The 24,515-nt window shown below is 38.0% G+C and overlaps 2 protein-coding genes across 2 annotated transcripts; both read left to right on the forward strand.

Annotated features, from left to right (window-relative positions):
- Positions 1–5,305, forward strand: LOC140166871 (uncharacterized). The gene is made up of 4 exons (XM_072190359.1): positions 1–53; positions 1,616–2,180; positions 2,725–3,405; positions 5,093–5,305. Exons 1-4 carry the CDS (start codon positions 1–3, stop codon positions 5,303–5,305), a joined length of 1,512 nt encoding a protein of 503 aa, XP_072046460.1.
- Positions 5,306–10,804: 5,499 nt separating this feature from the next.
- Positions 10,805–23,334, forward strand: LOC140166872 (uncharacterized). Its single transcript, XM_072190360.1, has 6 exons — positions 10,805–12,211; positions 13,537–13,642; positions 14,847–14,984; positions 16,141–16,239; positions 17,788–17,879; positions 23,122–23,334. Exons 1-6 carry the CDS (start codon positions 10,805–10,807, stop codon positions 23,332–23,334), a joined length of 2,055 nt encoding a protein of 684 aa, XP_072046461.1.
- The last annotated feature ends 1,181 nt before the right edge of the window (positions 23,335–24,515 follow it).

A 24,515-nucleotide genomic window follows, 5' to 3' on the forward strand; every position in this document is an offset into this window, starting at 1 on the left:
ATGATAATTCCATACGTGGAAGGCTTGTCAGAGAAAACTGCAGTGACTATTTCGTAAGCACAAAATATCCATCGCTATGAAACCACATAACAAACTTTGTGGTCCATAATTGGTTAATAACTGTTTTGCTCTGATGTACACTATTGTGGTTTTAGTACTAGTCAATATAGTCAAAAGTTTATAATTTGCACTTTGTTTTATATTCTGTACATATATCCAATTTGACCCCTTTTCATTCAACTGCTTACTTAATTCACATAATGATTTTTTGATGACTCCCAGAATCTTAGCTATGAAAAATCAATTATTTAGGTGACGAGGACTAGTCCGACGAATCAGACTTTAGTACCAGTAACCTCTCAATCCTGCATCTTAAGGGATCTAAAATGAGCGTTTATTGCGTTTCGACAGTATTTTTTGAGGGACATGAGAGCACCTCAGACCTATCGAATTGTATTCTGAATACGAAGCATGTCTTTCTGATATCAAATAATTTTCATTTTTGAAAATCACAATATAATACCAATTTTATGACAAATTATACAAATTTGATATTTTTCAAATTTTTGATATATAACAGTCCTCGAAGTAAATTATATAAATCTAATGATATATTCTTAAAGTGTATGTAGCAGGGAAGAAAAGCCGACGGTCAATTGAAAATGTTGACCTTTCATATTGAAGATATGGATTTTTTCTCCAAAAGACCTAATTTTTTTGGGTGTTTTGGGCAACAAAATCCATATCTTCAATACGAAGGTCAAAATTTTCAATTGATCGTCGGCTTTTCATCCCACCTACATACACGTTAAGTATAAATCATCAGATTTATAAAGTTTACTTCGAGTACTGTTAAATATCAAAATATCAATTTTAATGATTTGCCATAAAATGTGTATTAAATTGCGAATTTCAAAAACCAAAATTATTTGATATCAGAATAACATTCTTCGTATTCAGAATGCAATTCGATATGTCTGATGTGCTCTAATGTCCCAAAATAAATACTGTCCAAACGTTCATACCCCAGCCCTTAACACCAGGAGCCTAAATATGCAAACATTTTCGCTCGCATATTTTTTCGGTATTCACGAAAATTGCTTTCGACGATCTAAGTTTTGCCAGCATCAATATCATAGCTTATCATCTTGTATGCACTATCACTATGTACTGTCAACTATGCCAAATTTTGATCATTTGTGTGCATTTGAACTAAGTATTTTGCACTTTGTCACATCATGAGACCATTTCTCTACGGGAAAGACTCGCTTTACAATTTGCGGAAAGGTGTGATAAACAAGCCACTCAGCAAAACACTATGAAACTCTCTTAAAGACTTGAAAATTGCAAAGAAAACAAAACGAGGCTGTAGGGGTGGACGTCATAAACAAAGACCTATTAATGTTGTGACTTCCAATCGGGTAACAACGGAGAGCGTCACCAACAACCGATCGTTGCTAAGAACAGTTAATCACCACAATCTTCATAAGATATCATGCTCGAATAGATCGAATAAACTGAGGACAAAGTTTGCTTCTTGGAACTCACGATCAATCAAGAATAAAACCACTCATCTATGCGATCTAATAATATCGCTGAAACTTGATATTTTAAGCGTCGTTGAAAGTTGGCAAACGGGTGATAATAGAGACAATCATTCTATTGCTGATTTCAAAGCTACTCTTCCTGGCTATGATATTTTTTCTGCACCAAGGATTGGAAGAAAAGGTGGCGGCATTTGCGTTATCTACCGCAGAGAATTTGATATCAAAGCTAATGATGTTCCCGCTTTCAAATCATTTGAATGTGTCGATTTGCTCATCACATCAACAGATCGTTCGCAATTCAGACTGATCTCCATTTATCGCCCACCGCCGTCAAAAGAGAATCATCTCACTACAAATCAGTTTTTAGATGAATTTTCCTCGCTGCTTGAAACAATAGCTGTGTACCCTGGTCGCCTAGTAATAGCAGGAGATATTAATTTCCATGTCGACGACTATAACGACCGTGACGCATCTCGTTTCCTCAACATCCTCACAACTGCTGGCCTCAAACAACATATTTCGGGAAGCACGCACAAGAAGGGTCACACGCTTGATCTGATAATTTCGCATGACGCCGAAGCTCTTGTTGTTAATCCCTATGTGAACCACGGGACTAAATCAGATCACTCAGCTGTTAGATGTGAACTTGACATTTCACGACCAAAGTTAAGCAAGCAGTCTGTGACATATAGACCGCTCCGTCACATCAATTATCAAGATCTTCGCACAGACATTCTTTCCTCAGATCTTTCGAATATGACCGAGAATGATTGTAGTGACGTCACTTCTCTTGTTGAAAAATATAATAAAACCCTTCGCGAACTTTTGGACAAGCACGCCCCCGAGGTTGAGCGCACGATATCTCTCCGCCCTCATGCGCCATGGTACACTGATAGAGTGCGTGATAAAAAGAGGGAAAGCGCCAAGCAGAAAGAAAGTGGATGAAATCAGGTTTGCAGGTGGACAAGGATACTTTTCGAGCAACATGCACTGAATATCAAATGTCTCTCGATAAAGCTAAGACTGAGCATTATCAAGAACAATTTGCTGCTGCTAATCAAAAGCAACTCTTTCGCATCGTAGATAAACTTTCTACGATTAAGACTTTGATGCTCTCCCATCTCATGACTCTCTGGAGTCACTGAGCCACCAGTTCCATGACTTCTTTGACACATAGATAAACAACATCCGCCAAAAACTTGATGATGCTGAACCACCTCCTATGTCCATCGACCTACAAGACTCTTGTACTGCTAGCTTTCAAGAATTCGAACCAATCTCCAATGAGACAGTGCGTAAGATCATTATGGATTCTTCGAAATCGTCTTGTGCTCTTGATCCTATGCCAACTCGCGTGCTTGCTTCACCGGAACTTTTAGATGTCATTGTGCCTATTATCACGAAGATCATCAACGCATCTCTCTGTAATGGTGATATTCCATCTGTGCTGAAAGAAGCTCTCGTTAGACCTCTGCTGAAGAAGCCCAACCTCGATAGAGACAAACTCAATAACTATCGTCCCATTTCCAACTTACCGTTCTTATTCAAGACACGGGTTGCTGTCCAACAACTTCAACACTATGTTGCTGAAAATGGACTTCATGCTAAGCATCAGTCGGCCTATCGCAAGCATCATAGTGTTGAAACTGCTCTTGTGCGTGTTACCAACGACATTCTGCGGGCCGTGGACTCACATAAACATGTCGTCGTTGCACTCTTAGATCTATCGGCGGCATTTGACACTCTGGACCATGCAGTTCTTCTATCTCGCTTCAAGGAACGATTTGGTATAAACGGAACTGCTTTTCGTTGGTTAACATCGTACTTCACCGGACGCAAACTGACAGGGATGCAAATTGTGCGGGAGCGGGGAGCACCGCTCCTAGGAAATGACAGTCAAAATTGAGGAAATGATGCCTTGAGAAGAAAAAAGAAAGAGAGGAAAAAAGAGGAAGGGAGAAGGAAATAAAAAGAAGAGAGGGAGAAGAAAAAGAGGAAAGAAGTGGAAGAGGAAGAGGCGGAGGAGTGAGGTAGAAGATGACGAAGAGGAAAACATCTCAGCATAAGATAACAATAGGTGAGGGCTGTGAGGCAGTGAAATTACTAAATGCCTAATGGAAGAGGAAATCTCAAGACACTGGTTTCAAGTGCAAACTTTTGAGGAATTCACATGATTGTTCAGGGAATAAGAGGAAGGTGCTGGTGTTAGAATATGGAAATGGGTATTAATTCATATTTGAGGAGGTATTCAATTTAATGTAAACAGAAAAAAAAGAAGTTGGGTGAAGGTAGGTGGAAATAGGCCACATAACGGAGGAAAGTTACACAGAGGGGGCAATGAGGATATTATGGAAAAAGTCATATATGAGGAAATTCAGTGTATCGATACCAATAAATCAGAAGTGCCAGTGCGACCTGGACTGAAGAGTGGTGTCAAAACACAATACTACCATGACTTTGTCAGGGCCGGATTTACCATTGGCCTAGGGCCTCCAACTTTTGGGGTCCAAAAAATTGCATGGCCTTGTTCTTTTTTAGACCAAACACACCATATTTTGGACCAAAATATGGTAATATTGCAAATTTCAAGCGCTTCATTTTGGGCTAAAATAGTCTAAAATTGAATTTTTTTTTACTCGCTTCGCACACAAATGTACCAGTTAAATTGGAACAACATACATGCTCGTCACCCTCACCGCCACTGTCAATCTTATGCCTCCTTTTTGTAACCCGAAACTTGGCCATTTGAGCGTACTTGTCTTCCTCACGGTGAGTTTGGGGCCTGGACCAGCCCCCCCCCCCCCACCAGAAAAAGGAAGATAAACCCAGCCCTGGACTTTGCCAACAAGTCTATCAAACTTGCAAACTTTGAAAGGGTGCTTGAGGCAATGAAGCAATGCCCTGAAGGCCCCTGATAAAGAATTAAAGAGAAAATGGAGGGGCAAAGGAAAAGTCTCACGAAAATTCACCCCAATCATGGGACCAGACCTGGTGTAAAATACCAATTTTGCGCGCTACGCACGCACATTTATCCCAATAAGTTTTGGCAGTTTGAAGACTAATACATATAGAGTCTCTCTAAAAACACCATTACCATTCTCATCTTTCCAAGTGCAGAATAAAGTTATTGTATGTCTGGTTATGATTGAGGAAATCCTGAGCCTAAAACCTTGCTCCTGAGGAAGAAATCACATATTTGCACCCCTGCGCAAACAGTGCATTGTTGTAAATGGAGTGCGTTCGATTCCACGGACAGTTATCCATGGAGCACCACAAGGCTCAGTAATAGGACCGATGAGTTTCTCGTTCTATTCGTCCCCCATTGATGATATTATCGAAGCACATGATCTTCACAGCATGATGTACGCTGACGACACGCAAGTGTACCTTACCTTCAGATCTGATGAGTCAAACACCAGCATCGCCCGCATCGAACGTTGTATTAGTGACTTCAAAAGTTGGATGATCACCAACAAGCTCATGCTTAATGACAACAAAACCGAGATCTTACACATCACTTCTCGGTTTATTCATGATACCGACAGCGTCACAGTGTGTGGGGTGATGCAAATGTACCTGCTTCTTCTACTGCACGGAATCTGGGCGTCATCATTGATGATCACATGACTCTGTCCCAGCATGTAAGCAGCATCTGCCGTAGTGCCTCGTTTGCTCTCTACAACATCGGCAAGTTAAGAAAGTACCTCGATCAGGCGTCTGTTGAAACACTTGTTCACTCATTTGTAACATCCCGTTAGATAGCTGCAACAGCTTGTTATACGGACTTCCTCAATTCGAACTTGATAGGTTACAGAGAATCCAAAACGCCGCAGCTCGGCTAGTCACCTGTGTTAGGGGTCGCGTCCACATGAGTCCTATTCTTCGTCAATTCCATTGGTTGCCGGTACGCAAACGGATTATGTTTAAAACTCTTCTTCTGACATTCAAGATCATCCACGGACTTGCACCTCTTTATCTTACTGATCTGGTTACCATCTACACACCGACGCGCTCACTACGTTCTTCAAGTCAACGTCTGCTAAAACCACCCCCACTCGGTTCCGTACGCACATATACATATGGCAATCGTGCTTTTTCGGTTTCAGCGCCAAAATTATGGAATCAGCTACCCACTCACATCCGTGCAATAGACTTGATATCTCAGTTCAAATCGGCTCTGAAGACATTTCTGTTCGACAATCTGCATCATTTTAACATTGACTTTGTGCATTGGAGCCTGCTTTGTATATATTCTGCTGCAGGTTTTTAACATATTATCTTGTGTACTTTTAATTAAAGCCAGTGTGTATTTCATATATATTTTTGTGTAATCTGTACGATTAAGGTATTAAGGGTTTTTTAGTAATGTATTGGTTTTAGTCTTACTTTTGTTCAGCGCCTTGAGGTGTATGCGTAAGGCGCTATAAAATGCGGTTTTGTTGTTGTTGTTGTTGTTGTAAACGAGTTTTCAAATTATGTCCCCCCTTTTGATCATCATTTTGATATTTACGGCTTTAGTAAGACATGGTTTAATTAATAGTCGACAGTCGACTTCACCAATGCAGGAAAGAAAAGGCAGGAAAGAAAAGGAGCTAAAACATGAGACGTCGTTTTATATAAATCCAAACATAATTTCCGCGAACGAATTGATCTTAAGCTTGATTGCAATCATTGTGACTTAGTGTTTATTGAGATTAATCGCAAGTCACAAAATACTATTGTTGGTATTATTTGGTATATTTGGGACACTGCTTTGTAGGTGTACTGTGTAGGTTTGGTATTTGATTTCCCTATTCTCAAGGCACATATCTTTGAAATGTATTTATTATCTTTCCATATTTTTGTTTATCTCGTTTTTATTTTAGTGACTTTTGTAAAGGGTGCCACAACAACACACTCTGCGTTTATCATCATAATTTTTGCCATGTCAACCGGTGTTTGTAAAAGCCTTTTCATAACCAATGTAATTATTTGTATGGTTGGAATGTGATAAAAATAAACTGAACTGAACTGAACTGAACTGATTTGTCTGCGCGTAAACAAGTTGTTTGCATTGGTAATTCTGTTTCTGAACCATTTGACGTCACATGTGGGGTTCCACAGGGTAGTCTTTTAGGTCCACTTTTTCCTGTGTTATATTAATGATATGAGCATTAGTGTCGACTTTAAACTTCTCCTGTATGCTTATGACTGCACAATTCTTGTTTCTCACAGAGATCCGGATATTATTACTGAAAAAATTAACTTGTTCTTGATTCCTGTAACAGTTGGCTAGTTGACAACCAGCTTTCTCTACCTGGGGAAAACCGAACGTGTCATCTTTGGTTCAAACCGAAAACGAAATAAAGCCATCCATCATATAAGAAAATTGACCTTTCTTATTGACGATATACATTTTCCCTTAAAATTTCCAGGTGTTTTTTGGCAGAAATGTATATCTTCAATACGAAAGGTCACGATTGTCACGGACGGCTTTTCCTCCCATCTACATACACTTCAAGTACATGTCAGTAGATTTATAAAATTGACATCGATGGCTGTTAAATATCAAAAATATTTAAAACGATATAAATTTTTAATTTGTTTTATATCACGAATTAAAAAAAAATGATACGGGAAAGACATTCCCCATGCAATTTAGGATGTCTGATGTGCTCTAAAGGTCCCATAAAAATACTGTGCAAAGGTGGGTGACCGACCCCTTAAAGATTTTTAAAAAAAATTAATTTAAAAAAAAGACAATGATTTCCTCAAATTTTGACCTTTTTTTTCAACCTTAAAATGACTTCATCCAATAGAGGTAATCCACTTCTCTCATGTGTGACTTCTAACAAAAGGCGCTGGTTCCCGTAGTATTCCTCATTCAAACCAATTCAATGCACGACCTCGGAGTTACCTGCATGACTTTGGTGGGCTATTTTGAAACAGTGATGGTTGCACACATGGAGCTATTAAAGATGGAGAGGCAATAGATTATGTAACGCATTGTACACTTGTGCCGATTTGAAATCTGACAAGCTATTCATCGAAAGGTACCTTTTGTTTGGGACAAAGGGCTTCCACCATTAAAATCGGTAAGCTTACCCGACAGTGTATTAACGCTTTACCTAGCAGACTACTGTCAATAAGTGATCAAATGAAAGTCGCGTGAAAGCGCCTACTATAACGAAAAGTACCTTTTGTTGTCATACCACCCAAGGGTGTGATTGCGTAGCCGTAAGCACAAAAGGCACACATTAGCCGCTGATGCAGTTCGTTGTCACCCCACTGACTGTAGGTGCTTCATTTAAATAAACTGAATGCGCTTGCTGAATGATTACACATCAATGCTGCCATGTCTGCATGTCTAGTATGCCTATATAAAAGTTGTTTTACAAATTGACATTTTATTTTATTTTAAGAAGGAGAATGTCATAAACAGTGGTGTACTGAAGGGGGGGGGCAGCTCTCTTGGGAGGGGATGAGGGAGGAAGAGGTGGAGGAGGGACATGAAGAATGAGAGGGGCTGGAGGAAGAGAGAAAGAGGGACAAAAGTATGAGGGGATGGAGAGGGAAGGGAGATAAGAAGACGGAGTGATACTTTAGCAAGGAAAGAATAAGTACAGAGAAAGGAAAAGAAAGGAATGACAAATAAATGTAGACCTTATAATAATTAGTATAGAAACTAAACACAGCCCCCCCCCCACATAGGCCTAACACTAACAGCACTATAGGCAGCCATTCGATGATGTCAATGCCTTTATGCGTTACGTATTTAAAACGCCCAGTCAGATGTATTTTACACCTGCCAAGCACAAGTCACCCAATTTCGAAAATTGGACGTTGAATGTACACTCTCATAAATATTGATTGGCAACATTTTCCAATATGTCAGCGCTCAAATCGGACACAATAGAACAATAGATCATTCAGTGCGCTGGTTGCACATGCAGGGACTTCTTTTGAAAGTCCTAAACAAGGTATATCAGTCGTTGATAGGATATGCAGCTTATAGAACACGTATAACCTCTATGGGTATTAGAATTGAACGGAGGTAACCACTAGACTGGTAAAATCACCTGTAATCCAATGGATAGGATAATAGAGGTTATCCGTGTTCTATAAGCTGCATATCCTATCAGCGACTGCTATAGACCAATCCAATTTCACGCATTTATACACCTCAAAGGCATCCATGGCTGGGTCCCCGCTAAGTATATCTCACCTGAAATGTGAAATGATGCGTCCTTGGCGGGAGATTTAAACTGCATTACATCACCCGTGTTACACGTAGACAAAAGAATGATGAAAGTTTACAACACAATACAGTATAACATTGATTTTCAAGCGGCTTTAATCCACCAAATTGGGCCTTCACAACACCAGCTTGGCGCGCCGGGGACCCAGTAATGGCCGACCAAATCCTGACCATGACTCGGCTCGTTGTATTCGTCTATACCTTGTTTAGGATTGTCAAAAGAAGTACCTGCATGTGCATTGTGCAATCATGACTGTTTCAAAATAGCCCGCCAAAGTCATGCAAGTCATGCAAGTTAACTCCGAATTCATGCATTGAATTGGTTTGAATGAGGAATACTACGTAAACCAACGCCTTTTGTTAGAAGTCACACATGAGTAACGTGGATAACCTCTATTGACGTAAATCCACGTAGCATAACAAATGAACAGGAGAATTGAACAAAGTTATCCTCGAGACTGTATCAAATGTACATAATGAGAATTGAATGAAATTAAAAGGGCACTTCGTGATCCACAGTCTCATCCCAAAACTTTTCTCTAAAAAGGTTTAGATTTTTATGCCACTGAGCATACCATAATGTACCAAAAATTTCTTGCAGATTTATTCGTTTAGGAAAAATATCGTTAAATTTGAATTACATTCTGGTACACCAAAACGAAATTACAACACTGGCCTATGGAGCAGTTTAATACACATAATAATGCATAACTCGGAATCAACTGACATTTTGGGAATAAGCTTTCGTTGATATCTACTGAAAAATATCATAAAAAGAGGACGCTATGATCACGAAATACTCCTTTAACTCCGAGACTGATTCAAGCACATTGAAAAGAATTGAAATCTCTGTGTATAAACTTCGACGAGTAGTAAACGGCTCAAGCAAAACACCCATAATAATTAATGATAAAAAAGTAAAAAATAACTCCTTATTTCTTGTCAATATTAACCCATTGACACATGTAAGAATTAGAGAATAAAGGTATTGTTTTTAGCCGCTGTCGTGACATTTTAAGTAAAACAACGAGGCGAAGCCGAGTTGTTTTACGTCAAAAATAATGTGACGCCCGTGTTATATGAGACGATAGATGCACGACAGCGGCTAAAAACAACTTTATTCTCATTCTTAAACACTTCAATTCAAGTACAAATATGACAAGTATTACAAATTTTGATCAAGGTAAGTCCTACATTTTGCAAGGAATTATACCTAGGGCTTAAAATCGATCAGTCCCGTGTTGCTATGCGCCTACGATTAGTTCAAATTACGAGTACGCGTCTCGCGTCGATACACACTCGCTGACCCGTTTGATATCGTGTCATAGCACACGTAAGAACCAATAAGATTGCAGGAACATTCTCAAGTGTTTAAGAATGTCCCCTAATCAATATGGTTAGAATAGGTAGTAATAATAATTTATCAAAGAAAAATTATTTGTATTTTAAAAGAGGTAGTACGTGATATTTAATTGCACATTTTGCACTACTAAGTATTACCAAATGTGATTTTTCTCGGAATTATTATTTATTTTACAATTGAAATATTGCATTGACATTATTAGGCATAAAGAAGCCATTTTCCCCAGTAACCGGCGGTTTCATCAAAGATATGAGAGCATTGTTTTCAGTATATATGATACGGCATGTCATTAAAAAACCCAGGCCATTAGAAAACACTTGCGGGGAGTTACATCACAACAAACTAATGAGCACGATAGTAAGGAATCAACGGTATGCAGGCCGTAGAATTGTGCTGAAGTACTTCTCAAACTGTATACACGTAATGTTTACTTGCTGAAGTGAGTATTGAATTAAACATTTATTTGAGAGGGTACAGTATCGCACCTAATCCAAGATGCATCTTCAGGCCGTCTGATGATCTGGCGGCAAAAGGTCGTTGAAGTGAGGTTTCTGAAAGATGCGTAAACGAATTCTTCACTACATATCTCGGCAACAATACAATTGTTATATACATATATAACTTTTTTTTTTAAAGAAACATTGCGTTTATACCAGCATGACGGCACCACTCTATCGTGAAGTTCACGCCAATGGCGAGGTAAGGGTTGACAACTCACAATCGTCCTTTGGATCGTTGTCAAAAGTAGAAGAAGCCACTCGAGCCCTTCTCCTGCATCCAAACGAAATGGGAAAATGCCGCGAAAACCCTCTTACAGATAAAGGAAAGGGAATTCAGCTTACCAAGATGTTAATTCTGATTCTGATTCCAATTTTGTCTTTGGCCATTCTGGCTGTGATGGATTTAGAAACCATAGCGCGAAATAACAATGTTAACGTAGAAGTACGTAATGTTATTAAATTCAGCAGGGATATTGGCGTTTTACTGAGCACGCTACAGCGAGAAAGAGACATGGCTGCTTTATACGTAAGTGCAATTGGGGCTGCAAATAATATGTACCTAATAGAGACGTATCCATTGACTGATGTGGCACTAGATGAGCTTCAGTACTGGCCCGTCGAGACAGGAATCTTGAAAGAACTTCCTTTCTTTCGAAAAAAGAGTGACTTCAAGAAACATCTTGCAAACCACCGCAGCAATCTAAACCGCAACAACACTACGGTTTATCAGGAGATCGATTTCTACACCAGTGCTTTGCAGATTTTCATTGACTGGCTCTATGAAAGTGTTGGTAACTCTAAAGGACATGCCATATGGAAAACACTTGTGGCGTACCAAATGTTGATTGTTAGTAATGTTGATACTGGGATTGAACGTACTCTTGGCTCGGTGTTCTTTGCTAGAGGTCAGTTTGACAGACATGAAGATTACGTTTGGTATCTTGAAAAATACAACGTCGGAACATGGAATTTTCTGGCTTCAAAGCGATACTCCATGCTTGCCATTGAGTTGTATGATAAAGGAGTAGCCAACTTGTCCGAAGATTTTCTCCAGACAATCACAGAAATGAGAACAGTTATTCGCGAGTATGGTTCTATTAATAATGTAGAATATGGTACATTAGAGCCTAGCTTTAATGATGCTACAATCTGGTTTGACAGCATGACATCATATGTAAACATCCTAGAAAACGTCCAGAAGAAAATGGCAGAAGAGATTTTAGCTCGATTAGAAAATGACTTGCAGTCCGATAGAAAATCCATTACTGTAAGCATAGCTCTTGTCATCGTCGTCATCATTATGTGTCCATTGATATTACGCGCATTCTGGGCACTAACAAGAGACATCCAGAACTATGCTCTCTCCCTTGCTTCGCAAACCAAAGCTTTGAACAAAGAAAAGAAACGAGCAGATTGGCTTCTGTATTCCATGATGCCGAAAGTTGTTGCCGAACAGTTGATGACCAATCAAGGTGTTACTGCCGAGTATTATGACAGCGCCACGGTATTTTTTGCTGATATTGACGGCTTCGGTAAATTATGCTCCATGAGCAGTCCCATGCAGGTAAGGTTTTCTTTAAATCTGCTAACTTTTCGTAATCTATGCACTGAAAGCCAAACTGGAGTCAGGGCGACTCTAAAAGCAGAGTCAAGCCACTCTGCGACTCTATGTCTAAAATGATTCCATATTGGGAGCCATCTGACTCCACTGAAGAGTCATAAATTCAGTGTGCTTATATCTGAAAGAACTGTACCATCAGACATTTGTGAGCATTTTAATTCTCGACTAAATAAATTTGAATAATTTAGTTCACATTATTACGAAATTAAAACAGTAATTATATAGTTTGATCAGCTCGTAATAGGCAGGAAATGTTAGGCTTTTACCTCTACGCCGAAAAGTAGACCCACGTTAAGAGTGCTATGATTAGATGACCTGTCTGGTCTTTATTTTGTGAGAATGTAGAAATAGTGTAGGACTTGAAATTAATAATTCGTGATGTTGTGGTGAGATGTCACAAGAAAATTTCCAAAATAAAATATTTTCATATTAATCCGCGATGTTATAAGGCCCGACGAGCTGATCAAAGTATAGATTTGAGTTTTGACAATTTACTTTGAAGGGCACAGACAACTGTTAAGATATACTGCGCCAATAAAGTATCCTTACACTTGGAAAAATAATCACAATTTCCACACTGAACAGTGTTGGGGTAAATTTGTTTTTTTAATAGATCTAATTCTGCACATTATGACACCTCATTGAGTGCAATGTGACTTCAAGAAGCAGAGTTACAAGCATTTGATTAGACAAAGGTCCAGTTTTAAAAGTGACAAACGGGCCTATTCAAAACTCCACAGACTAGACATCTGGTTTGAGAGTGGTGCATGGCTAATTTATGCGTTTGGCTTTAATTTAAAACAAAGGGAACAATAGAAAACTCAAACAAAAGAACTGACAAATAAAATGAAGTTATGAAAAGTACAGAAAAGTAAAAACTGAAATAAAAACTGCTTTAAATGACGCTTCATTGAAGAAACTGTGTTGTCTCTTTGTTGCGCTTGTTGGAATCTTTTTGCGCCTTGTATAGGCCAGTTTGTCACTTTTAAAACTGGACCTTCGTCTATTCAATTGCTTGTAACATTACTTCTGGAGGTCGCATTGGATTCAATGTGGTGTCATAATGTGCAGGATTTGATAGTGCAACTATTAAAAAAATTTATCCAGTTATATTGCTCAGTTTTGAAATTGCGATTATTTGTAAGGATACTTTAAGGATACTTTATTGGCGCAGTATATAAAAAAAAACAATGGGCAGGTGTAGCATACATGTCTCAGAACCGTAAAATTATTATATTTAATTGTTTATACTAAACACTTATTTTCAGATTGTTGAAATGTTGAACGGTCTGTATTTGGTATTTGATACCCGAATCGATAACTACAATGTCTACAAAGTAGAGACCATCAATGAAACATATATGCTGGCATCTGGTAAGTCAGGCAAAAATAGATAGGGCATAACGCTTCGTTCAGTATATCAACCGCCTTAATGTGTTTAGATTAATAAAATTAATAAAACTTAAGGGCTGGGGTATGAACGTTTGGACAGTATTTATTGTGGGAGATTAGAGCACATCAGACATATCGAATTGCATTCTGAATACGAAGAATGTTATTCTGATATCAAATAATTTTGATTTTTGAAATTCGCAATTTAATACACATTTTATGGCAAATCATTAAAATTGATATTTTGATATTTAACAGTACTTGAAGTAAACTTTATAAATCTGATGATTTATACTTAAAGTGTATGTAGGTGGGATGAAAAGCCGACGATCAATTGAAAATTTTGACCTTTCGTATTGAAGATATGGATTTTTTTTCCCAAAACACCAAAAAAAATTAGGTCTTTTGGGAAAAAAATCCATATCTTCAATATGAAAGGTCAAAATTTTCAATTGACTGTCGGCTTTTCCTCCCTGCTACATACACTTTAAGAATATATCATTAGATTTATATAATTTACTTCGAGGACTGTTATATATCAAAAAAATATCAAATTTTTATAATTTGTCATAAAATTTGTATTATATTGTGATTTTAAAAAAAAGAAAATTATTTGATATACGAAAGACATGTTTGGGATGCAGAATGCAATTCGATAGGTGTGAGGTGCTCTCATGTCCCACAAAAAATACTGTCGAAACGGATCCCTTAACTCCATGAGAACTACCTGCCAATTTGTCAAAAAGAAGTTTTCATTATCAATTGGACCAATCAGCAACGTTGTTAGAATAATTTCACCACGCAAAAAAATTGGGGTGAATTATTTGCAAGCTCCATTCTGATTGGTGATTAAAGTGAAAATATCATGTAATTGACCAATCACAGGCAATATTAGATATCATGGGGTTAAAACAATAAGCTTTTCCATTTCTGCTCTACTCAAGTACACTATAATACGTTAATGGGTAAATGCATGCCATAGCAATTTTAATTCGCACATTACCAGGCTTAGCCGAAATGCAAGTGTACATGCAAAAGGGTTATCTTCAGGGAGATAATACAACTTCGACAAGACCGTCAAAGCTCTGGCATCGCTACTTCGACGAACCCAAAAGAAATCTAGACGTAGAGATGGTATAACAAATAATATACCATTGTTATTGTTATTGTTTTTTGTTTTTATCAGGATTACCTTCTCGATGTGGTAATCGTCATGTTGGTGAAATTGCTACTGTGGCACTTGACTTGGTTCATCATGCGTGCTTTCTAGAAGTCCCACACAGGAAACACAAGAAAATCCAAATTAGAGTGGGCATAAACACTGGTAAGCATGTCTCTTAATCCAGATTAAAATGGGCATTAACAGTGGTATAAAGTACGTCTCTTAATCCAGATTGGAGTGTGCATTAACGCTGGCAAGCATATCTCTTAATTAATGAACACCTCATTCTATAATTAAAGACAGAGGTAAAAAAAAAGAGACTAATTTGCGTCTGACGTCACTAAAAGGGAGGTCGATTTATCTGGTGCCGATCGGAGAAAAGGAATAACAGAAAATTGCGAAAAATTACCTACTTTTACAAGGCAAAAAGCAACTTTTCTAGGCATTGTTGACATGGTGCCTTCGCGAAAGAATGTTTCCTACTATAAAGACCTAACTTTTGAGATGGTTTGAATATTTGAAGGTGCAAAATTAACATTAAGGCGCTAGCTTTTACTGCCGCGTTTAGCAACTCCTATCATCACGACACTTGCAAACAAACCGTGCTCGATTTTATCTTTTTATCTTTGTCTTCCATTATAAGACATTTTATGCACCAATTGTATAACATGATACGCTAAATCATGAGAACTCATTATCCCCAGACACTGAAATAACAAAATGGGCTCACACTAACATTTTTTGGGTCTCTTGTCTGGCATTCAGAAAGAACACATAATTTATTCCAGCAATAAAAAATCCATTCATTCTTACGATCTGACAGAGGGTGAGCTCTTAGCAACAAAATGGCACCGAAAGCCCAGAGCGCGCACGCCCGTGATTGGACCTCTGGATACAGATTGGCGATACACACCATTGGTTCAGCCAACCGGTAACCAATGAAAACATCACGTGGCCTCAAAAGCGAACCCACTTCAGCCACAGGGATAATTTTGTGTTTCATTTGACGAGCAAATTATACTGCATCATCAGAGGTTGTCTCCCGTCTATCGTTTGCTTAGTCAGTGAGTCGTATAGGGTAACAAGTATTTCAGTATAGGTCCTATATTTTTTTACATAATGCAACTTTTTTTCAATGGGATGAGCTTTCTTCCAAAGGCATGTGTTACTGATTATGAATTTTGAAAACAACGCAAATAAAACAACTGATGCGTCACAGCCGCGTTCCGGAGCCACGTACACACGGGCAAAATTAAAATACAAATTATGGTAATGACAAAACCTTTTAACATAACAAATATATTAATTTCTCTTATAGGATCCGTTGTTGCTGGTGTCGTCGGGTTAAAAATGCCAAGATACTGTCTGTTTGGTGACACAGTAAACATAGCATCCCGTATGCAATCAACTGGACTGCGTAAGTAATCTCTAGATTTGACAAAATAATAATTTTCACCGTCTTCTGTCAAGGATTCCCGAATAAAATATACTATAAGATAAGCCACACGTTTGCGCAAATGAAGTCAGTCACATACCGTATACAGGGGAAAGAAGAATTACGCATCGCACACTAGCACAATTAAACATGAATTTACAAACGGAAACATTACATGCATAGGCAGATGTACCAGAGTAAACTCCGGACTCTATTGAACCGATGCCCCGATGCTGATATTCCCTAAATAAGCTGTTTTTTCCCAAAAAAAGTTCCGAATTAATGGCAGGAAATGTTCGTCATCTTTGGAAAATTTGGTGTGCGAAACTGCCCAGTAACTGTCAATCAAAATACCGTAAGTCTGTTTGACTATGGAAGTGGTACGCACAACGTTGTCGTACACACGTACATAAATTTTAGGCTTAGCTTTACTATATGTACCACATATGTACCCTAGCAACAGTCAATCAAACTGCCGTAAAGTAACTTCTTTTTTCATACAGGAATTGAATACAAGTGTCACTGCCCTACTGCCCGTTCAAATCCCAGTTTAATTTTTGTCATTAAGAAACATATCGCAGACAGATGAAGAAATTATAATGTATATTTAACACCCTGGACACTACTGGTCATCTAACAGCATTTCTGATTGGTTATAACTTGAAATGCTCATTTCAATTGCCAACTATGACTAGGCTTTAAACTATATATGGCCAAACTTGCATTAGCAGATGATCTTGTTAACACCCTCCTTGATTGGTTCAAAATTGGACACAATAGTCATTTTGGCCAATCGGCAGGCAATTCTCATGGGGTTAAATGCATGTGCAATTTCATCACGTATTATTTCAACTTTGGTCGAATGATGACGTAGACTCCAATCCCCACCAGTATAGAATTTAGAATATGAATAGTGAGGTTTGGGTGATTTTTTGTTTTGACTACTGTAGGGGGGAAGCTGAAGTTTATGTTGTCAGTGTGATAGCGTGTATTAGCCAGAACATTGCTGGAGTATATTGGCCTTATAACATGTCAAATGGTAATTTTCAATCAAAGGGTTTACCCCCCCCCACACGCACACACACACCACACACCCTACACCCAGATTTCAGTCACCCCCACCCCACACTCAACACAAAACCGCCACTGGAGGTTGTTGATGGGACCATCCTCCTCCAATGAGAGGAAATATAAAAATCCCAATATCTAAATGTGTGCTGAGATGGAAATAGCTTCCAAAATTGGTTTGCATTGATCTTTAGTCCGCAGGGTCATTAGTACAGAAAGGGTTAAAGTTAGGGGTTAAGGTTTTTTTATGTCAGAATTTGGGCTAGAGCCGTTAGGGTTAGGGTTAGCGTTGGGGATAGGTTTGGGTTACGGTTTATAATACGGTAAGAGTTATGGTCAAGTTTGGGGTTAGGATTAGGGTCATATTTAGGTTAGGGTTAGGGTAAAGGTAAGGAAGGGTTTATAACTAAGTTATTCTGTTTTAGGACTAAGGACTAATGACCCTTGACCATATTTTGACAGCGGGCCGGGTGCAAGTCAGCGACTCATCATATTTGGCTTTAATGGATTTGGGAGGCTATACATTGATAGAGAGAGGACTAGTGGATGTGAAGGTATGTAAAACAAAATGTCCTTCTTTATATTGATTTGTTACGAGTCACTGTCGCTAAGATTGTACCATATTTAGGGTGTGTGTGATACAAGTGTTATAAGACCAACTGAAGGTTTCAAAATCTGCTTTACTTTCATTGGGATAATGTTGGCGCACAATTTCAAATTCACTGTGAAAGTGTTAATTATTTCATGATGTTTTTTTGTCCAAAATATTAAGAATTGTTACAAACCGACCGAAATTGTATCTTGAGGTAACATGCTATCAACATGTTTTTATATAAAAACAAAACAAAAACAAAAAATCCATGAACCACATGGTATACCCTTTGCGACAATGACTGTTAAGCTGTTTCTTAATGATGCAATTTCGTCTGTTTTGTCAGTGTCTTGAGTCAAAGTACTTCTTAATTAAGTGTATTTTGAAATGATTAAATTTTGCAGAGAGTAATAAATTATATACATTTAATAAGAACCACCTAGCCAGGTGAAATGAGTAAACATCCACTATTGAACTTGAAATACTTGAGGGACAAATGTATGGCTGCGATTTACCCATTCAACCGTAGACGTCTCCATAGTCCTCTTGCCCATTTTGCAATTGACATTTAAGCATATTAAGTTCAATTTTCACATCTGATAATTTCAGTCACCTTACTCCCTCTGTGTGTTAGCTTCCCAAGTGGACTACCTACTTTTTGGGTTGCGGTTAAGATTCTTAACACGGGACTCTATCGGTCTATGGAGAGTTAGGCCAATTTCTGGCCCAACTAAAATTGGCCATCATGTAATGCATCTTTACCATGGAATTTGCGGTACGTTTGTGCTGGCTCGAAAGTTAAACTCTCAGTGGTGCATGGACGTACATTTAGCGCGTCTTGTACTTCCATGCTTAGTACTTAGTTAAATTGGATTGATAAACAAACATGATTGACAGTGTGTTTTAAAGACCAAAGTCCCGGGGTAAAGTTCTGCTTAAAAGCCGAAGTACATAGTCGGATTTTTTACTCTGGCTTTCGCGATCAATGAACTGGTAGATTCCCAAATCAGAATTGTTCAGTATTGAAGTGAGCCATTTAAGATATGTTGCATTCAATAACTTTTATTGTCACTAATCGTCTAATTATATAAACTCTTCATGACCATTTTACTATTGAACACTTTAATTTTAATAAACATCAGTATAATTTTGTGTTCAACGGAATGCGTTCATCATGATTAATAATAACATATTTCTATCAAAATTCGACTATGGTATAGACGAATCCGACCGCGCACTCTCGAAAGGGCGCCCTCTTACATCGCCGCCATTACGGGGGGCCATTACGGGGGCCATTTGTGCAGCATAGCATAGGCAAACAACAACAATACTTTGGATATGCTTCTCTAAGTTCACTTCACTGTCACCATCATCAAATTGCCATGGCTGCTTAGGCAGATGATGTTCGAGACTGGCCAAACTAGAATTTCAAGGTAATTTACTTGTCAAAAAAGTGAATTTATGCATCTTTTTTCGCCGCAGTGTAGGCCTAAATATTGTAAACAAAAGCTTATTTCATCCGTATGAAAAGTGTTAAAAAGCATCGGTCGATTAGCTCTGGTTTAAAGAACCGGATAGGCCTAGGCCTACAGGTGTATTGAAAATAGTTTTTTAAGTAAACTTTTAAGTAGTATAAAATATCGCAAAATTTTCATCAGAAGTAGAGTTTTAAACTTACAAAAATGCAAATGATGAATGCTTTTAATTAAGAAGCGACAAAAGAACAAGAAAATTATCGGTCTTTGACTGACGATTTTCTTCGGCGACGAATTGAAAGTCCGATGCGGTAGGCCTACTTCCCGATGAGGCCAATTGAAAATAAATAACGTCCCCGCCCGATTTTTGAAGATTTTCAAATATTTTTGTTATTTTTCTTCTCTGGTCCCTTTCTTTGTTTCTAAAATTGTTGCAATGAAAAGACATGTAATTAGAAGTTTTTGCTTATTAGGCCTACCATTTATAAACATGTATTGCAACACTCTCTTCAAGCTAGGGGTAGGCCTTGGGCTTTGGGGAAATAACAAAAAATATTAGCGACCTCCCCGTTTTTATGATATGTGTTGCCAAAGCCTTTGCAATTGCAATTTTACACAGAAATGGATGGTAAAAAACAACATATAAATAACAAATAACAAGGGACTCCCTCACTGATTTTTGAAAAAGTCCGGACGGCACAAATCTTTGCAGGGTTCTTACACTTCATGAGCAAAAAAAAATCCATGACTTCCCATGACATTAATTAAAGAATTCCATGACTTTCTCTGGTAGGCCCCTATAATGCACCAACCATTTTCATACATATAGCCTACTATTTGTGTACTTCAAAACCCTAACCATGCTGAGGGGCACTATAGGCCTACTTTCAAAATATGCTTTAATTCAACCACCTTCACATTGAAAAAAATGACAATAGCAATTGGCATTTTTTTTTCAAAACAATTTTCAAAGAAGCTCCATTTTCAAGTTACAACACTTTAAAATGTCCACGTTCCCATATTCAACTATGCACGAAGCATTTTTAAAACTTTTGCACTGGCTTTATTACATGACCTATGCATAAACTAACAATTCATTGATTCAGGTGGACCACCCACCAGAAGCTTTAGGCCTAACATCGGGTTTTGTTAGGGCATGTTTTCAACAACAACAAAAAAAAGAAAAAAAAAAGAAAAAATCTAGTGCTTATGTTAATTAGAAAACTCTATTGGATATGTACATGTATACTAGGGCCTAGTTGTCTATGCATGGTTAATATTAATGTCGGAAATTATATTGTAGGCCTATTACTTTGCACCAATATAGAGCTAACTAAATACCTTCAGACGACAAAGCATGTGTAGCACCGGGTGTAGCAGTTAGATAGCCCGGGTTAGATAATTAACAAAAAGTATGTGCATGAACCATCTGAACTGGTCTGATGAAGTAAATGTGACATCATCAGGGGGGGATGAGTCACTTGTCGGCAATTTTCAATTAGAAGTTTTTTGCATCATTTTCTAGCTGTTTACAAATTAATGCTACATTTTGATGCAAACTCCATCAAAATCGGACGTCTGGTTACCGAGTTATGAGCAATATATCAATGGCTAAAAACAATGATAAAACAAAAGAATTTGAACATTGTTTATGCCAATATCTCAAAAACAATATTAGCGACATCCGACTCATTCCCCTTGTTCATGTCACAAATTATTTCGGAAATCATCTTGTAGGTCTATACATGTTAAATAAAAAAACAAAGTGCGTGCATGATCTGAAAGTCGAAACGAAAACGATGTCGGAAATCATCTTAGGCCTATTATTTTGCACCAATAGAGCTAAATAGTTAACTAAATACCTTCAGACAACAAAGCATGTACGTGTAGTAGTTAGATAGTTAATAAAATATTAATGTGAATGTGCATGAACCATCAGATCGGACGTTAACTATATCGGAGATCATTCTATAGGTCTATTAAATAAAAAAAATAATAATGTGCATGCATGATCCGAAAGTCGGAAAGAAAACGATGTCGGAAATCATCTTGTAGGCCTATAGCTAAATAAAATAATTTTACTAAATGGGCAATTCCACGGTAACGGAATGTAACATGTATGTTTACATTTTCAAAAACAAAATTTTGGGCAGAAAATCATGTCTTTTGAAAAAAAATCAGTAGGAGTAGTATACATATTTCAATATAACTGCAATACGCATCAAATTAAAGATATTGTTCTTCTCTATCATTTCGCACCAGTGTTTTTGGAGATATTAACTATTTTCACCATTTGGAATTTGCTCTCTAGGCCTATATCATACGGAATTGCCCATATACCTTCAGACGACATAGCATGTGTATAGCGTTAGGCCCTAGATAGGTCTACTTAATAAAAAATATTAATGTGCATGAACCATCTGAAAGTCAGAAGTATTATTTCGGAAATCATCTTTTAGGTAGGGCCTATAGGCGTATTAAATTAAAAAAACCATAATGTGCATTCATGCATGATCCGAAAGTCGGAACGAGAAATTATCGGAAATTATCGGAAATTATCTTCTAGGCCTATTGCCCACTTGCCCACTCTTCCGCCGTCTGAAGGTATATATTTAGTTAACTATTTAGCTATTTTGGTGCAAAATAATAATTATTTTGCACCAAAATAGCTAAATAGTTAACTAAATATATACCTTCAGACGGCGGAAGAGTGGGCAAGTGGCATAATTTCTGTGCATAATTTACCCAGCAGGTGCTGGCTGGTAAATGCGTGATTTTACTTTCCGATTTAGAAAGTAGGCCTAACAATCGGAAACACGGAAAAGGGTAGGCCCTATTAATGAAAAAGCTAATAAATTTAATTACCATTTTTGCTTTAAAATAATATTATTAATCAGAGAAACTTTTTTGGGGAGCAAATTGTGAAATTCCACGACTTTCCATGACTTTTAAGAGATTTTCTGAATTCCATGACTTTGCAGGCCTGGAAAATGAAAAAGCACAATTCCATGACCCATACGAACCCTGCTTTGCTCTCACAAAACGTGTTACGTTTTTTATTGTAGGCCCATGGGCCCGAGTATATGCTTCGATCGTTTATTGATAAATCATGAATGAATCCCACCTCTAGATCCCTGACTTGAAGTTAAACCTTGTCTAAATTAACACTACCAACATGCCAATATCGGTTGTGAGAGCCGGCGAGTTATGCTAGGGTCGGTACCCGTGTCAATGCCGAGTAGGCCTACCAACCAAAATAAATGACTAGTCAGGCCCAAGGCTTAGCATACCAGGCCTAAAGTTGAGCATCAATATAATTGTAGGTCTAAATGCTCAAAAATGTTCCGACCACAGCTCCTCAAAATAAGGTAGACCTAATCATGAAAAAATTGTAGTATTCACCTGATTAAAATCGGGATTAAAATAGCTTAAAACAGATGAAAGGTGAACATACAGCGTGCACGTGAACTTGAATCAAGCGCGAAATGGCCCCCGGCAATGGCGGACGCAACAGCGCCACCCACGGTTGAGGAGTAGAAACAGCTCCCGTCGGATTCGTGTATAGTCTAATTCAATCGCAATTTAGCACAATTTCCTGCAATTTAATGATTTTTTGAAATTTTGACAATGTAGCGCGATCTCTGTGACACGTGGCCTAAAATAACTACCAATTAATATTTTGTTTGCTGTAATTTAATTTACTGACTGAATGTCTCTTTTTTTGCCCAGGGCAAAGGCGCCATGAATACATATTGGCTAACAGAAAAAGAAAATTTCGAGATTGCCATAACAGCAGAGGACAATGCGAACAAAAATCTAAGGAACGATGTCGCACTTCATGAACATAAGTATGAGCACATCTATGAGCAGATCTACACAGGGCGTGTCCAATATAGAGGTCGAAGCAGTGATGGTAGCGTATCGAATTCAGAGAGTGATTAAATGTGGCCAGTCCGTCTCTAGCCGTCAGTGTAGTTGTTTGTGGACAAGATAATTAGCCTCTCTCGCTCCGAACGAATCCAAACCGTCGCTCTCTGCTCCTGATTCCACCCCGATCTCGGATCAGCCCGGAGCCCCAATAAAGGTGTTGAGCCTAATGCTCTCTGAGTCTGTGTGTGATTCATTTACCAGTGTAATTGTGTACATTGTGGTCCGTACACCCACCGCATCGTAAGTAAATAGGGATAGGGCTGATAAAGTAGATGTTAAGGGTCCCGCACTTCTCATTGTCCATAGGCCCCCGATGCACTTGCTACGCCCCTGACTTCTGTTGAATCAAGCAAGAACTCCGGCGACGAACTGAGAACTATATTGTGTGATTGGTTATATACACGATAAAATTATGTGATTTAAGTGGTACAATTTTCTGAATTTCTTATGATTGTCCATTTTAATTCATTAATTTTTGATCTTGAAACAATTTGCAGTGACAGATGATCCGGCAAAATCTTTGCTCTTATAATACTCCGAAATTTCTGAGCAAGTTTATATAAATGTGAGGCGTAGCTTTTGACTCTGATAAAAGCAAACTAGTTTATTTTACTTTAACATAACCCCAAGGTAAGTTAATTTGGTATTATTATTTATAGCAATTTTGGATTGATTCATTGTATATATAATGTGATATTTTTGGTAGATTAAGTGAAATTCACGCTTCTAGTGATTTCCCGCCAAAGTTGATTTGTGGCGCGAAGAATTTTGTTGCGTGTTTTCTGTTTTCTGCCATTTTGTGAATAATATTGCAGCGTGATATTCTTGTGTTGATACAGTGTATATTAATGGCGAAAAGTAAATGTGATTATGGCTCCTCCTATAATAAGCCACTTAGCCCTAGGCAAGGCCTATATAGACACAGATGCAGAGCAGCCAGAGAAGGTAATCCATAGTACAGAATATAATGATCTTCTCCGACTCAGTCATGAAATAGTGAAATTAGTGGATACAAGTACTAGTGCAATAGTGAAAGTAGTACACGAACACGTAGGACGTGCAAACAATTGTTTTGGCGAGGTCAATGAGAGGATATTGTCCAATGAGAGGTACATTGAATCTATTGAACAAAATGTAAATGATCGATGTCATGCACCTGTAAACAGTAATAGCTGTATTGATCAGAGTCCGTA

This window comes from Amphiura filiformis, chromosome 12, assembly GCF_039555335.1.
Source record: "Amphiura filiformis chromosome 12, Afil_fr2py, whole genome shotgun sequence".
Taxonomy (NCBI): domain Eukaryota; kingdom Metazoa; phylum Echinodermata; class Ophiuroidea; order Amphilepidida; family Amphiuridae; genus Amphiura; species Amphiura filiformis.

Coding starts and splice junctions, on each gene's coding strand:
- LOC140166871 (XM_072190359.1), top strand. CDS start 1: ATGATAATTCCATACGTGGAAGGCTTGTCAGAGAAAACTGCAGTGACT. Junction 54..1,615: donor AAAACTGCAGTGACTATTTC/GTAAGCACAAAA, acceptor TGATATTTTAAG/CGTCGTTGAAAGTTGGCAAA. Junction 2,181..2,724: donor CTAAATCAGATCACTCAGCT/GTTAGATGTGAA, acceptor TTTGACACATAG/ATAAACAACATCCGCCAAAA.
- LOC140166872 (XM_072190360.1), top strand. CDS start 10,805: ATGACGGCACCACTCTATCGTGAAGTTCACGCCAATGGCGAGGTAAGG. Junction 14,985..16,140: donor TAGAGTGGGCATAAACACTG/GTAAGCATGTCT, acceptor TTTCTCTTATAG/GATCCGTTGTTGCTGGTGTC. Junction 17,880..23,121: donor GAGGACTAGTGGATGTGAAG/GTATGTAAAACA, acceptor TTTTTTGCCCAG/GGCAAAGGCGCCATGAATAC.